General features: G+C 37.1%; 1 protein-coding gene across 2 annotated transcripts in view; it reads left to right on the top strand.

Annotated features, from left to right (window-relative positions):
• Window positions 1-13,586, top strand: part of CCDC148 (coiled-coil domain containing 148) — a 294,377-nt gene that overhangs the window by 82,064 nt on the left and 198,727 nt on the right. For both annotated transcript variants that reach the window (XM_057551473.1, XM_057551471.1), the window contains exons 3-4: window positions 5-126; window positions 8,836-8,939. In XM_057551473.1, the coding sequence (XP_057407456.1) occupies window positions 5-126; window positions 8,836-8,939 (226 nt within the window). The remainder of the gene's footprint in view (window positions 1-4; window positions 127-8,835; window positions 8,940-13,586) is intronic.

The raw sequence follows: 13,586 nt of genomic DNA, 5'->3' as shown, positions 1-13,586 counted from the left end.
ACAGATAATCTGGTATTTCGTATGAAAAATGAAATGAGAAGCACCAAGTATAAACCAGTAGACTATCAACAATTGCATGCATTAACCGAAGCAAAAAAATTAGCTTCTGCCTCTACGGAGCTAAAGGTTAGAAGTTGTGTGTGTGTGTGTGTGTGTGTGTGTGTGTGTGTGTGTGTGTGTGTGTGTGTGTGTGTGTGTGTTCTAGTTTTGGAAAATTGAATTGCTAGGAAGTAAAATGGTAGTTACAATGAAATGTGAAAATAAATAATATTCTAAATAGTTTTTAGAATCTCCCAACTATTGGTAATAGTGAATAGCAACATTTTTTTTCCCTATTTCTTTATTTCTTTATTTATTTTTTTGGCTGTGTTGGGTCTTCGTTGCTGCATGCGCACTTTATTTGTGGCCAGCGGGGGCTACTCTTCTTTGCGGTGTGCGGGCTTCTCATTGCGGTGGCTTCTCTTGTTGTGGAGCACAGGCTCTAGGCGCACGGGCTTCAGTAGTTGCAGCACAGAGGCTCAGTAGTTGTGGCTTGCGGGCTCAGTAGTTGTGACTTGTGGGCTCTAGAGCGTAGGCTCAGTAGTTGTGGTGCACTGGCTTAGTTGCTCCACGGCATGTGGGATCTTCTTGGACCAGGGCACAAACCCGTGTCCCCCGCACTGGCAGGCGGATTCTTAACCACTGCGCCACCAGGGAAGCCCTGTGAATAGCAACATTTATTGAATGCTCTCAGACACTGTGCTATCTAGTCTACATGCATTACTCATTTAATGTTCTTAACAACCCCATGAGGCCTGAATTCACCTTTAGTTTTAGAAAGATAGCTATCTCATTAATTTTCAACAATTTCTAACATAATCTAAAAAAAATAAAAATTGCTAGTAAGTGCTAGCCATGGATTATCATCTAATTTAAAGCTCCTTCTGCAACACCATACAAAGTATGCCCCCAGGTGCCTCTCTTTTCTTGAATTCCCTTTTTGCCCTGATCTAAGAAGAGGTGAGCCTGGACTAGATTTGAAAGAGGTTTATGTGCAAGTGATTGTGCACAGTATTTTAGGACCATGGACGGGTTTAGGATTATTCAGGCAGTATGTTTCCCTCTTATGCAAATAATAGAGTACATTATAAACAGCATTTTCATTGCTTGGTTGCATTAAAAAATCTGGTTTAGCAAAGCAACATATTAAGCAATTTACAAGCTTTCATGTGTATTTAATATTTTTGTGTTATATTAGTTTTACATAGCTTTTTATTGTTAATATTTTTTTAAAAAGGCAACTCTCATGATTTCAAGGCACATTTGAGACCCTATTATGGGGAAATTACCATATATTCATGAGCTATGTCCCCTCAAACTAAGGAGACCACTTAAAAAGTAGGGCATTATTTGTTTGTTTCAGATATAGCTTTAAAATAATTTAATGTTATTCAAAGAAATTTTATGGCAAAATCACTTACATAACTATCATCCTAATAAAACTATTTTCATATTTCTGACTTCTGTGCTGATCCGTTGTATATACACCATCTATACACATATGTATTGATACATATAATAAATACGTATTATGTACCTTGAATATATAATGGTGAACAACATATAACACCTACCCTCATGGGGTATACTATTTGCAGGAGAGAGGGAGGAGAGAAGCCAGTGTTTATCAAATAAGCCCTGAAATAAAATTATATTAAGTATAAACTCCAATAAAAAAGGCTGTCTGGTGTATAATAACAGGACTTGATCCTAATTGGGTGGCAAGGCTTTTCTAAGGAAGTGACATTGGAATTGGAATCTCAAGGACAATAAAAATTAGCCAAACAAAAACAGGAGTGATGAGAACTCCAAACAGAAAAAGATGCATACCTTATCACATTCCAATTTTTGGATATTTAGGTTGTATCCAAGTTTGTGATATTGGAAATCATGTTTCCGTAAATATCTTCATGCATGGACACTTTATGTAGATAAATTCCCGTGATTGGGATGTCTGGGCCAAAAAGTATGAATGTTTTTTAGTTTTCTCCTAAAGTACTGTTGTAGTAAAGATGCCACTACAAACATTTTGTCTACACCCTTTTCAGTATTGGAATGTGTACAGTTGACTCTTGAGCAATGCGAGGGTTAGGGGGGCTGACCGTCTACTGGAAGAAAATCTGTGTATAATTTATAGTTAGCCCTCCTAGTCAGCCCTCTGAATCCAAGGTTGCTCTGTATCTATGGCTCTACATCCTCAGATTTAACCAGCTGCGGATTGTGTGATACTGTAGTATTTAGTGAAAAAAATGCACGTATAAGTGGACCCATGCAGTTCAAACCTGTGTTGTTCAAGGTTGACTGTACATATATGTTCATATATATATTCCAAATATTATCTATATATCTGTTCATCCATCTGTCTGTCCATCTGTCCATCCAGCTATTCTTCTATCCAGATGCACATTTTGGATGAATGGGGAATCGTTGAATGTTAAAATCAATATTTGGTCAAAGTGAATTTCTCTTTGATGATAGGATTTCTATCAAAGAATAAGCATATTTAAAATTTTAAATTATTAATGTGGTTTTTTGAGTTTGACATTAAGTTCAGGGACAATAATTTCTTAGCACTGTCAGCTAACTATATTGCTTCTCTGGTCACTGTGTTATACATTTATGAGGTTAAATGGATGATCACTCTCAACTGACATTTTAAATAACATCAATAACCTTTTTGTTCACAGAATATCATTCATGAAGAAGCTTCTTAGTTATATATTTTCTAGAAATAACTTGGTACCTGGGCTTCATAGCTTGGCAAATCTCAAAAAATCTCTTGCCATCAACTACTGAAAATGGTTCACAGTCTGTAGCAATCATTTTGACAAGCTTTTTGCTACCATTTTTAGTCTCCATAGATTCATAATAATAAATAATTGTCCTTTTAAAGCATTTTTGTAATATCCATTGTTTTGAATTTGGTCAGTGAGAACAAAATGTGTCCTGGATACCTCATCATTTTCAGTCTTCTTTCCTTTGTACAATCTTCATTTTTTATTATATCTAGTTTAAGGAAGATTTATTGGGAATGTCATTTTCATGATTTTTGGATTTCCCTTCTCATTTAATTTAGAGATATCAACTTGACATTTGGCTTTTAATTTATTCTTGTAAGATGTGAACAATTCCCAAATAGGGCTTTTTCTTGAAAGACACATGGCTTAAATGGAATTAGATAACTGAAAATTAAATACAATTCTTAAAATTTATTTGTTTAATGTTATGAATGCTAATATATCAAACAGCCTACACCAACTGGAATTATGATAATATTGTCTCTGTTATCCTTTCTTATATTATTGTTCAACATTTTATGAAATATGTGTTGACTGAAGAATAATATTTTATTCTTAATGTTACATAGTTAACACATTCTCTCTTAGTATTTGTATTAATTATCAGTCAATTCCCAATTTTTTTTACTAATTAAATATGCTCTTTTTTGCACATGAAATTAACAGCTTTAACAATCTTTATTAATTACCACGGCACTTTACTGTGGCAATAATAAATGTAAACATACTCAAGCTGAATGATAGAATGTTAACATTTAAAGCACATAAGAAGGACTTCCCTGGTTGCGCAGTGGTTAAGAACCTGCCTGCCAATGCAGGGGAGACGGGTTCGATCCCTGGTCTGGGAAGATCCCACATGCCACGGAGCAAATAAGCTCGTGCGCCACAGCTACTGAGCCCGCGTGCCACAACTGCTGAAGCCCACGTGCCTAGAGCCCATGCTCCACAACTAGAGAAGCCACCGCAATGAGACGCCCGCACTGCAACGAAGAGTAGCCTCCGCTTGCTGCAACTAGAGAAAGCCCACATGCAGCAACGAAGACACAACGCGGCCCAAAATTAATTAATTAATTTTTAAAAAAGCACGTAAGAAGATTTTTGCTTTAAGTTACATCTAGAATGCTTAGCTATATTTGAAAAGAAATTAACAGTAAGTATTTTTAATTAACAATAAATTAGGAAGTCTTGCCTGATTCGTTTTGCTGGTATTGTTATACTGATTAGATGTGATAATGACCTATATAATTGCTGTGTTATTGATCATGCACAAATTCTGGGATGCCAGATAAGACACTGATGTGCACATTGAATAATCTAGTCTTTCAAAGGCTGAGACTGAACCTGAAGCCAAATAGTAGATGTGGGCTGAAAATTGAGACCAATTTTTGGTACATTATATGTTAACTGTTCATTCTCAGTTTAAGTACAAAAGGGATCTTTACAATTATTTTTATTTGAATTTCTTTGCCTAGCAAGAATGAATATTTCTTCTTGTCCAACTCAAGTAATCCATCTACTAATTCTTTTTTTAAAACACTATATTATGGAAAATTGCAAGAATATGCACAATTAGAGTGAATGGTATCATTAATCTACACATAACATTATCAAGCTTCAACTATGAACAACTCTTGGCCGTTATTTCCTCTGTACTCCCACCTACGGCTTCCCTCTGCACCAGATTATTTTGAAATCTCAGACATCATAATATTCACCATAAATATTTCAGCATGCATCTCTAAAAGATTAGGGCTATAAAACCCCAAACCCTACAATACCATTACTATTAAAATGTTCATGATTTCTTAATAATTTCAAATAATCAGTGTTAAATTTCCCTGATTGTCTCCAAATTTTTTTCTTAAAGTTTATTCAAATTAGTATCTAAATAATATCCATATATTACAATTGATTTTTATTTTTTTAGGTTTCCTCCTCCATCCTCTTGTGTCTTTTTTTTAATATAAATTTATTTTATTTTATTTATTTATTTTTGGCTGCGTTGGGTCTTCGTTGCTGTGCGCAGACTTTCTCTAGTTGTGGCGAGCGGGGGCTACTCTTTGTTGCGGTGCATGGGCTTCTCATTGCAGTGGCTTCTCTTGTTGCAGAGCACAGGCTTTAGGCGCGCGGGCTTCAGTAGTTGTGGTTCGCGGGCTCTAGAGTGCAGGCTCAGTAGTTGTGGTGCAGGGACTTAGTTGCTCCGCATCATGTGGGATCTTCCCAGACCAGGGCTCGAACCCATGTCCCCTGTATTGGCAGGCGGATTCTTAACCACTGTGCCACCAGGGAAGCCCCATTCTCTTGTATTCTTTTTTTTTTTTTTTTTAAAGGTTGACTTGCACATTTTATTTTATTTATTTATTTATGGCTGTGTTGGGTCTTCGTTTCGGTGCGAGGGCTTTCTATAGTTGTGGCAAGTGGGGGCCACTCTTCATCGCGGTGCGCGGGCCTCTCACTATCGCGGCCTCTCTTGTCGCGGAGCACAGGCTCCAGACGCGCAGGCTCAGTAATTGTGGCTCACGGGCCTAGTTGCTCCGCGGCATGTGGGATCCTCCCAGACCAGGGCTCGAACCCGTGTCCCCTGCATTGGCAGGCAGATTCTCAACCACTGCGCCACCAGGGAAGCCCCTCTTGTATTCTTATAATTTATTTTTTGAAGAAATTGTAGTATTTATCCTTTATAGTTTACAGTCTGGATTTTGCTGATTACATCCTGGTGGTGTCATTAAACATATTTTCCTATCTCTTGTATTTCCGGTAATTGGTAGTTATATCTGGAGACTTGATCAGATTCAAGTTCAATTTATTTTGGTAAGAACACTTATTGACAGAATCTCTGCGCTTGTCTTTTTCTATTATAAATAGTGCTGCAGTGAATAGCTTTGTTCACCTATCTTTTTATACTTTGGCCAATACAGTTTTCAGATAGATTCTATAGGTAAGATTGCTAGGTCAAAGGATAAATCCATATGATACTCCAAATTCCCTTCTACGGGGGGTTGCATCATTTTGTATTCCCACTAGCAACATAAGAGAGAGAACATGTTTTCCCATAGCCTCACATAGTGTTTTGTTAAATATTTGAGTTTTTGCCAACCTGATAGATGAGGAATTGCATCTTAGTATAGTTTTTTAAAAATTTTTATTTCTTCAGTTCTGTATTGAGTTATAACTGACATATAGTGAAGTACACAATTCTAAAGTGTACATCTCAATGAATTTTGACATAGGTACATGTAACCAACACTTAAATTGTCCACTAATTACTGTTGTTTATATCTAAAGATGGATCATCTGGCCCAAAAGGCTTTCATGGTATTTCAGGGTACCTATTTAGGGTTTTATGATCTTGGCTCATCACAATAAACTACTTTCTAATGTATTACTTTTGTAATTTTTAATTCATCAGCATTCTGCATAAATCATCATCCACCTAAAATATTGATTTCAAATGGCTTATTGCTCAGCAAAATGAATTGGAATCACCTAGAAAGTACTCTATTGAAAAAGATACAATTTTAAATCTTCTTGTTTGTTTAAAAACTTTATTTTTAAAAAAAATTTTGGCCAAAGATAGAAGTAGAGTCAATGAGTGAATTTACAAAAAAATCAGAATGTTCTGCAAAATATTGTAAGTGTCTAGTGAAAAACTGTAGCTTTATTTTCACATTATAGTCTACTTAATCGGTCTTTCCCTGGGCCCAAAGGCAGCAGCATTGATTTTTTTTTTAATTATAAAAATGTGTCTACATCTTTCACCAATGTGTTTTAATTTTTTTGTACAATATGGACCAAATATGTCAAAGAAATCTAATTTTAAAAGTTGTGCCTGCTGCAACAAACTTCAGAGACTATAGATGGTAAATAGTTGGAATGAGTTTTAGGCATTCTTAAGCAAACACAGAATGTCTGATTTTAGAAACACTACATATGTACTTTTATTTTTTCTGTGAAATAGAGAGATGGCTGTATGTTTTCCTGCAGTGTCCTGTTCTGACTTATTTATTTATTTATTTTATAAATTTATTTTATTTATTTACTTTTGGGTTCATTGGGTGTTCATTGCTGGGTGCGGGCTTTCCCTAGTTGTGGCAAGCCTGGGCTACTCTTCGTTGCAGTGCACGTGCTTCTCACTGTGGTGGCTTCTCTTGTTGCAGAGCACGGACTCTAGGCACGCGGGCTTCAGTAGTTGTGTCATGCGGGCTCAGTAGTTGTGGCTTGCAGGCTCTAGAGTGCAAGCCACAGGAGTTGTGGCCCAGGGGCTTAGTTGCTCCACGGCATGTGGGATCTTCCCGGACCAGGGATTGAACCCATGTCCCCTGCAATGGCAGGTGGATTCTTAACCACTGCACCACCAGGGATGTCCCTCCTGTTCTGATTTAAATGTACTTTTCTCCTAAATTTCATAATTGCAGCACTCTTAAGAAAAGATTTGACTTTGACTTTGTGTTTTTTTAAGTAATGTTTGGGTTATTTTGTTTTCTTATACCCCTAATTTTGAATCAGTAACCAGAACAGTGGAAAGATAAACTCAAGGTTACGGTAATCAGTGAATGACAGCTAGAAATAGCATGCATTATAGAGTCCTTTTAGAACTTCTCTTCTGTAGTTTTTATATCTTCAGTATTGATCTGTTAAGCCTTTCAGGGTACTAAGTATTCTAGTAACAGGGAAAATATAAAATATGCATATTTCATCAAGTTTCTGATTTCAGATTAACACTTTTATAGATGTTTAAAAGTATTAATATGAAATACACAAGTTCAGCATGTACATGTCAGTCAGAGTCTAACCACTTAAGGATTTAGAATAGAGGGGTCTTTAATGCAGGAAACAGTTACACAGGTGATAGAGCTGAGAAGCCAGAGGACTGTGAACCGACACAGGGATTAGAACAGAAGTGAGTCATTGCTTTGCCTGGGTTGGAGGGACATTTAGAAAAAGCAAGGTTGTAGTACATCCCATAGGCTGAGGTTACCCAGAGATAGTTAGAACCATAGTAGAAATGTCAAGAAATGTTGGAGCAATGGAGAAGATGCAGATGCTTGTGGAGACCCCTCTGGGAGAAAGAAGGCAGAAGTGAGTAATGCTTTGGCTTCTCCCTTCCTCCCTCCCTCCCTCCAATCTCCCACTACCAATGTCTCCCTTTGGCTGAACCCAGCTGGAAGGCAGTTGCTAGGGGTGTCTGAGAAACGCAGGCTGCTCTCTGATGTGGAGCAGACGAGGAAGATGGCCAAGAATGGATCTTAAGGCAAACAGACCCAGGCCTGACATATTTTATCAACACAAACCCAAAAGCATTTTTTAAAAGTCATAAAATTCGGGAAGAATTTAAATTTAGTTGAAAATTTGGGTTTCAGTGCTACCTGATTTTTCACTGTTTCCTTGTTTAGTACCTTCAAATAAAGATTTGCCTGAAATTTAAAATTTAAGTTTTAATTTAAAATTTTATTTACAAAGTCATGGAGTTGAAAGATTAAAATTGTATATACAGTTCAAGGTCACATTTCTAGTAGATACTGAAGCTGAGACTAAAGCCAGGCCTCCTAATAACTTATCCAATGACCTTTTCCCATCCAGTGCTGAAGGATCACATAAAACCAATCTGAACGCTGAGGTTCTATGTGATTCTGATGTTTATGAGTTTGAAGGTCTTGACCAAGTCTTTTAACCTCTCTGAACTTCACTGTCCTCAACTGTAACATGGGAATAATGATGCCTGTGATGCCTGGCGGGGAAGATGTGTAAAAAGGCAAGGAAATATATGGAATAGTCTTGCAGATTTTCTGGGGCTAGATGAATTAAGGTGTTATTTATTGTCTGTATGGAAAATAGAATTACTTCACCTTTCTTTAGAAAGGTGCTAATGTTAGAAAATGCACGAATAGGATTGAAAAAGAATAAGTATTTAACTTAGAAATTACAGATTAAACATTTTTATTGTGGAAAACACTTAAAAGACATGGAAATTGCTCCTCTTTTGTTCCTTTAAATCTAGATCAGAAAAGCAGTGCAGACTTCAAAGATATCTAAAGAGCAGACACTAATAAAGCAACACAAGCAAGTGTGGTGGCAAGAACACCAAAGGCTAAATGAAGTCAGGTAAGAACTGAGGGAAATCTCAATTAAGAACACGCAGGAATTACTGAGTTGCACTTACCTAGGTAGATGTTCTGTAAATTTCCATATTAATTAAACTATTATAATCAAAATTTAAAGTTACAGTTGAATGTGAGTTAAATTAAAATCCTTTCATTTCCTCAGTTTAATTTGGAATCCAATGAATATATTAATATGGCTTTTCCTTTCCTTAGGAAAAAAAGAAAGATAATCTTTTATGTCTGCTAATCACTTACTCTTCTGCACTCCCATTCATACATGTATTTATTTATATTATACTTATTACTTTGGACTATAATGTTTTGTTTACATATTTGTCTTCTTATGAAGTGATAAACTTCTCAAGGACAAGCATCCCATCATATTCATCTTTATGCAGGATACATAGAAAGAGACAGATTAAATGCTTTCAGTAAATGAATGAACTAAGGGATTCAAGTTGAGTGATTGCTAAATGTAACGGCATCATGACTAACTTGTTCAATTTGGATTTTCGACTTTTACTATTATTTCCAACAGTCACTTCAAGATGAATTAAAACAAGATAATGATTTTATACTTGATCTTAAATGTAATCTTTGAGAAATAAATTGTTTTTCAAAGGTCAACCAGAAAGTGAAGGCAGATGTGTTTCCCCTCCTTTTAAGGCATATATATTAGTTTTAATGATGATGGTATTTATAAAGTATGCTTTTTAAAATATATGCTTGTAAGCATATACTTTATATAAAAATAGATAATTTTGTGGTCTCATTCTAAGCTACATTTCCAAATACCATTAACTTCACTTTTTTTTTTTAAATTTATTTATTTATGGCTGTGTTGGGTCTTCGTTTCTGGCGAGGGCTTTCTCTAGTTGTGGCAAGTGGGGGCCACTCTTCATCACGGTGCGCGGGCCTCTCACTATCGCGGCCTCTCTTGTTGCGGAGCACAGGCTCCAGATGCGCAGGCTCAGTAGTTGTGGCTCATGGGCCCAGTTGCTCCGCGGCATGTGGGATCTTCCCAGACCATGGCTCGAACCCGTGTCCCCTGCATTGGCAGGCAGATTCTTAACCACTGCACCACCAGGGAAGCCCTAACTTCACTTTTGACATGGGTGCTTTTCATATTGATAGGAGTTTCCTATTCTGGCAAGTAATTCCTAAATGTGACATAAAAGACTCATGATTGGAAATAGTTTTACATCATTACATAACTTAAAACAGAGAAAAACAAAATTATATAGACTTTGTCATTCATACTTCCACTATAGAAACAAATCAGGCCCATTTTATACCTCAAAATGTCACCTTTTACAGAGAGAACTTTTGAGCCCATTGGAAATTTTTTTTTAGATGTGCATAATTGAAATATGATAAAAACAAAAGCCATTAGGAAGTTTTAATTATTGTGCTCACTGATGCAGGCTCAAATGTAAGGATGCTGGAGAAAGTTTTTTATCTTGGCTGTTCCACACCCTTCTTACTGTGTATATACCTTGTTCTTGAGCGAGATAAAGGAGGCACATAGATTTCATTATGGAAAGTAATTCTTTTGGCTGACCTTGAATGACACAAAGGCGATGGAAATGAGGAATATTCAAGTAGTAACGTTATGTCTTGCAACTTGTAAGGGTTGAAAATTGGACAAAAAAGAAGAATTCCAAGATAACTTTCTGTGTTATTCTAGAATGTAGGCTAATTACAATGTGTATTCAGTGAAATTAAAAACTATTAGTGATAGGAGGAAAGTTCAAAAAATGGCTAGAAAGTTCGAGAATTTAGGGACCACCAGAAAATCAGGAGTTTAAATTCTATCAGTGTCTCTCAATCTTTAAAATCTACATTCCCTTTTAATAAAAGATGGAAAGTAAAATATTCTTATGCATCACCATAAGAGACTCCCATCTGCGAATCTCAGGTCCCCAGCAGGTAAGGGCCTCCAATGACATCTGACTTTGGCTGGGTAACTTAGTGTATGCCATCGTATGTTAAGTACTTTACATGCTTTGTTTCGTTTAATCCTTACAGTGACCCTACAGAGTAGGTATCATTGTTATCCTCATTTTACAGATGAGAACCTTGAGGTTCAGAGGATTAAAATTATTTGCATTAGGTAAACCAGCTAGTTTTTGTGGAGGTGGTATTGAATCACTTGCCTTTAACTCCTGTGCTCGCTGACCTTGGAGCTGAGCAGCTTTTTCTTTTTTCCATAGGGTTCCATTCACATCACCTGAGATCTAAATGGTCTAGGCTTACTAGAAAAAAAAAAAAGATTTGCCAAACCTTAATTCTTTAAAATCTGTCATAAGAAAACTAGACAATTAAAATTTCAAAATATAAAATTACATTTTATATTTAAATTTATAGAATTTAATATTTAAATTTATAAAATTATATTTACTATTTACTATGCTTTCCAAACTATACCCCTTGAAGACCTTGATACACTTTGCCAGGAACACTTTCTTCCTTGTTTCAGAGTGACTGGTTTAGAAATTAAAGAGGAAGTTATTTATATTGGCCATGTGGTAAAGAATTGCAATTATTATTTTAATAAGAACTTTTGACTAATAAAGTTTGAGGGATTTATTTGTAAGCCTTACTACTTTTACTGTAGTTTCTGTTAGAAATATATGTGGTCTCTTACAATTTTAGTTTTAAAGCATTACTTTAAAAGTATCACCTTTATACAGGATATATCATGGAGCTTTACCAACAACAATTAAATATTGTCTGGAAAAGTGTCTTTAAAGATGAAATTGAGGCCAGTATTCATAACTGTGTGACTCAGGCCATCTGAGAATTCTCTCTGAGTTCATTCCTTAGCCAACAGTTGTGAGATTTCCCTCTTTCCCTCTGTGGTACATAGCTTGGGACAGACTCTTAAAAGAGAGAGAAGCAGATCAAATAGCTAGTCTGAGGTACCAAGCTGTCTGAACTGCTGAGTTCCTTCCTTATTGGAGGGATAGAGCTCTGGCCTTCAGCCTGCTCTGGTGCCCTAATTTTCTGCTGATCTCCTGGCTGTTAGTTCCACTAAGGAACTTCAACATCCTCTCTTACTCTGCCTTTCACAATCCAGGCCCCTTTGCTTATTGTTTGCATAAATGGCTTTTGATTCTACCAGTCTCCAGTGCCCCATGTTTTCCTTGTTCTGCCGAAATTGGTAACTAAGTGTACCCTAGAAATCCCAGGAAGCTCTGGGTAATTTTTGATGTTCTGAGGAGACTGATTGTACTACACCTAGAACTTTGGCAGCATCCTGGGAGGACAAGGACCTGTACGAAAGTAGAGCCATGAGAGTTCAAAAATGTCCTCACCAGGCAGGTGGTTGCATTGCAACTGGGCATATCTAGGAAGTAGATTAATATATCCTCTAGGCAAACAGTCACACAAAATCTCAGGAGAATTTTTGTAATATCATCAGATTCAGTGGTACCAGAGGACAGGCCAAGTAACAGTAGGAGGTACTTAAGTTGGCAGATCTGGATATGGAACGTTGTCTTACATTTGTCCCCTATTCAGATGTGGAGACAGTTGTCTGTGCTGCAGAGTTCCGACTTGGTGAACACCTGGGACTGAGTCTACATGTCAGTGGTGAACAGGCAGGGTTTTCCTCCCCAGAGTTACCATTTTAATGCCCTTGAGTGCATCGCAGTTTTTATCTATATTTCCTAAATCATGTTCTACAAAACAGAAATATTCTTCAAGATAATCCATGGAGAATAATGAATTTCATCATCCTAAAAATTAGGAAAATACTTCATATTTCATCCCCTTTTTGGAGAACCTCTATGCACTTTAGCATAATCAAGTTTCTGAGAAATCCTGCACTATGGAAACTTGTCTGATTTGTTTAGTTCACCATTTCCCAGTTTTTCCTAGCATCTTATTGATGTTTCTGTTTTATAGGACACAATTTGGGAACGTTAGCCTGCATCACAAGCTAGTCCCAGAGTCTTGTAGTACTTGCTCCTGGATTTTGTTAGGCAATTAGGACAATTAGAGAAATAGGCTGGTCTTGTCTGATGGTTCAGGGTTGTTAATCTACAACGCCAGGATGGAGCTTACTAGAATTATTATATGCACAGTAGCAGGTTGATCTCCTGTATGAACAAAGCCACTTCTCCTGTTGGTTTTTATGTTCTGCTAAGGCATTCTAGATGCTGACAATATAAGAGGGCTGAGCTAAATGGTTTAAAGTGCTATATTTTTGTTTAAAAAAATCCATTATGAAATAACTTGTGGGTTTACTCCACTATCATGCACTTATTCTCCATATAACACTTTCAAATGTAATCTTAAAAATACCTTTGACTGGGACTTCCCTGGCGGTGCAGTGGTTGAGAATCCGCCTGCCAATGCAGGGGACACGGGTTTGAGCCCTGCTCCAGGAAGATCCCACATGCCACGGAGCAACTAAGCCCATGCGCCACAACTACTGAGCCTGCGCTCTACAGCCCGAGAGCCACAACTACTGAGCCTACGTGCCACAACTACTGAAGCCCGTGCGCCTAGAGCCCCTGCTCTGCAACAAGAGAAGCCACCACATTGAGAAGCCTGCGCACCACAACGAAGAGTAGCCCCCGCTCGCCACAACTAGAGAAAGCCTGCGCACAGCAATGAAGACCCAATGCAGCCAAAAATAAAA

This window comes from Balaenoptera acutorostrata, chromosome 8 (assembly GCF_949987535.1).
Source record: "Balaenoptera acutorostrata chromosome 8, mBalAcu1.1, whole genome shotgun sequence".
NCBI classification, from domain to species: Eukaryota; Metazoa; Chordata; class Mammalia; order Artiodactyla; family Balaenopteridae; genus Balaenoptera; species Balaenoptera acutorostrata.
Note: the sequence above shows the minus strand (reverse complement) of the source record. Positions and strands in the feature narration are given on the sequence as shown.